The sequence below is a fragment of the Cupressus sempervirens genome, chromosome 2, assembly GCF_028749045.1.
Source record: "Cupressus sempervirens isolate cs-2001-9-10 chromosome 2, ASM2874904v1, whole genome shotgun sequence".
Taxonomy (NCBI): domain Eukaryota; kingdom Viridiplantae; phylum Streptophyta; class Pinopsida; order Cupressales; family Cupressaceae; genus Cupressus; species Cupressus sempervirens.
This window is the reverse complement of record NC_143119.1, coordinates 768,365,982-768,368,731: the sequence shown is the minus strand read 5'-3', so window position 1 is coordinate 768,368,731 and position 2,750 is coordinate 768,365,982. Positions and strand designations below refer to the sequence as shown.

The 2,750-nt window shown below is 36.6% G+C and overlaps 1 protein-coding gene across 1 annotated transcript; it reads right to left on the bottom strand.

The window, feature by feature from the left end:
* Positions 1-819: 819 nt before the first annotated feature.
* LOC149575714 (uncharacterized) lies at positions 820-2,443 on the bottom strand. Its single transcript, XM_089815485.1, has one exon. The coding sequence runs from the start codon at positions 1,701-1,703 to the stop codon at positions 969-971; it is 735 nt and encodes a 244-aa protein (XP_089671611.1). The 5' UTR covers positions 1,704-2,443; the 3' UTR covers positions 820-968.
* Positions 2,444-2,750: the final 307 nt, after the last annotated feature.

The window sequence follows — 2,750 nt, the reverse complement described above, 5'->3', positions numbered from 1 at the left end:
AGTTCTTATAATTTAAACAAATATAATATCATTGATCTTAAATTTCGATTAAACAATCTACAACGACAAGTACTCTCTTGTTATTTTTTATTTTATGTATATATTTTCCTTTTATTCTCTTTTAGATTTTAGTAAATTTTTAAGATTGTTTATTAAAAAATAAATAATTTAATTAATTTGAAAAACATATTTTTACGAGATTAATTTTATTGATTTGATTATTTTTTATTGCATATAGTTTATATTAATATTATTACTTTTTATTTTAAATCTTTTATCTACATTCCTATTTCATCTTCTTTTCTCTTCTTTCTTTCTCCTTATTTAATGTATTTTAATATTTTAGTGGATTTTTTAAGTATTTATAATTAAATTTAATTGTTTTAGTTATTTTTAATAATATATTTCTTATTAGATATAACTTATAGTTATTTTAGTTCTAGAATTTTTTTTTTTGTATAATATTATTGATCTATTCTGTACGCAATTTCCTATCGGCTTAGTGTTGCATGCACAAAAACATGCGACTGGTAGTTTTAATTGTTAAACAACACTTTACATGAATATTACTTCTTTCAATTCAACTCAACAAAACTCAAAACAACTATCCGCAACACAAATCAAAACTACTAAACTACTATACGCAGGGACTAGACGCATTGCGTCCTTGTTTCTATTATTTCTAGTTTCATTTATGTCAAGTTTTTGAATCAACCTTTTAGATCATACTCTGTAATCCATCCAGAAAATAACACAATAAATAGCTCAAGAAGAAAAGTGATCCTGATAATGGATGAGAGAGCGTGATCCCAAGAACAATTGAAACCAGAAACAATATTTACAAATCTATAAACAGTCAAAATTAGATATAAGTACTACTTATTATTAGCTGCCCCTAAATATAAATACTAAAAACTACCTTAAGAAACAGTGGAGGCAAAAAAATCTCCACTAGCAGATGAGGGTTGTCATATCTGCAAGCTCTTTGAACAGTGTTTGATCTCCACACTCTTTGAAGATACATCAACATTGATATCACACAAAGCAAGCACAGTGACATGCTTCTTTACAAGCCGCAAAACATTAACCCTCCCACTGATTTTAGTACTGGTGGTCATACTCAGGCTACCTGAAACTCCATCTCTGATCAATTGGAAGCCATCGGAGGCCAAGCCGTCAACATAGACCGTCACTGTCACATTCATCCTGCTGGTCTTGTCGGCCTTGATCTTCCCGGGGGGCAGAACGGCCTGCCCTACCGTTTTGCCGCCGTACATCATCACAGTCGTGCTGTTGCCGTGCTTGAAGCTCGCGGCCTTGTTAGGGTTCTTGATCGACATGTCCGCCGTGAGCGTCAGATTCACATGGAGCGTCAAAGCGCCGACGTCGACGCCGGAGGTCAGATCCCCAATTGCGATGGAATTTATGGTTATTTTGGGATCCTTGGTCTTGAAAATCGTCAAGGCCAGGACGAGAATGATTATGGCCAGAATGACGATGAAAACGCCGCAGGAGATGCAGCAGCCGCAGAGATATCGACGGCTTTTGCGGGGTCGAGGAGCTTCGAAGGCAGGGGAAGTGATTGCTATTCGCAGAGGCTCTTTCGAGAGCTGATCCTCTTCCTTTCGGCTCAGGCTGCCGTCGATTTGCTTGGGCGCTGCTTCCTTTGCGTCCATCTTGTGCAGGCCGTTTGTCTCCGTCATATTTCGGGAAATTGAAGCCCTGATCTGAGAATTTTGGGGTTAGGGCTTCTGGTTATGGGTTTGTAGCTCTAATTTGAGAGTTTGAAGTTCAGATCTTAGGATCTAGAGCCCTAATTTAAGACTTCTGATCTTAGGGTTTGAAGTCTTAATTCGAGACTTTTGGGGGTATGGCTTCTGACTATGGATTTGAAGTAAGGGTTTGAAGTCTTAATTTGAGACTTTTGGGGGTTTGGCTTCTGACTGTGGATTTGAAGTAACCTACCTAAGGTTTGAAGCTGTAATTTGAAACTTTTGGGGTCATGGCGAACTTCTAATGGGAGAGTGTGGGGATTATACCTTCTGGTTATGGATTTGAAGTTCAGATTTTAGGATTTTAAGTCCTAATTTGAAACTGTGGGGACTCACGCAAAAGCTTATGAACTTGAACTAAAGATTTTCGGATTGAAGCCCTAATTTGAGGCTCTTAGGGTAATGGTTTCTAGCTTTTTCTCAAAACTGGAAGAACTATCATAAGAAGGGAATCTTGACTTTGTGATTCAGATTTTGCACGAGAACTGAATTTTACCTCAGAAGAACAAGATTGATTCTTGGGCTCATAATCTATGAATAAAATGATCCGATTTGCAGAAATCTTAGTGAGTTTAAGGAAAGGTAATGCTTCTTAAATATTATATTGATCCGATTCTCTCTGAGTATTGAAAGCATTAACGTTTTTCTTGCAGTCCGTGTTTTGAAACTGAGATGCGCGTATTTGTTGTATGCAGAGGTCATTTTTGTCAGGAGCTTTGACTTGTTTGCCTCCATTGGAAGCTTCTTAATCAGGTGGCCCGTGCTGGTTTTGCTGGTCTTGTGTGAAATCAAACTTCATCCATTTAGTGACACATAACTGATTTTGTTGCATATATTTAATGAGGATATTTAAAGATAACTGACTTTATTGCATATATTTCAGTCAGGATATTCAAAGGTGTTGAATAATTACTGGTTTGGTGGAATGCATCTTGAACTTTTCATCCTTGGGGAGCATGTAGGAAATAACCTAATTCA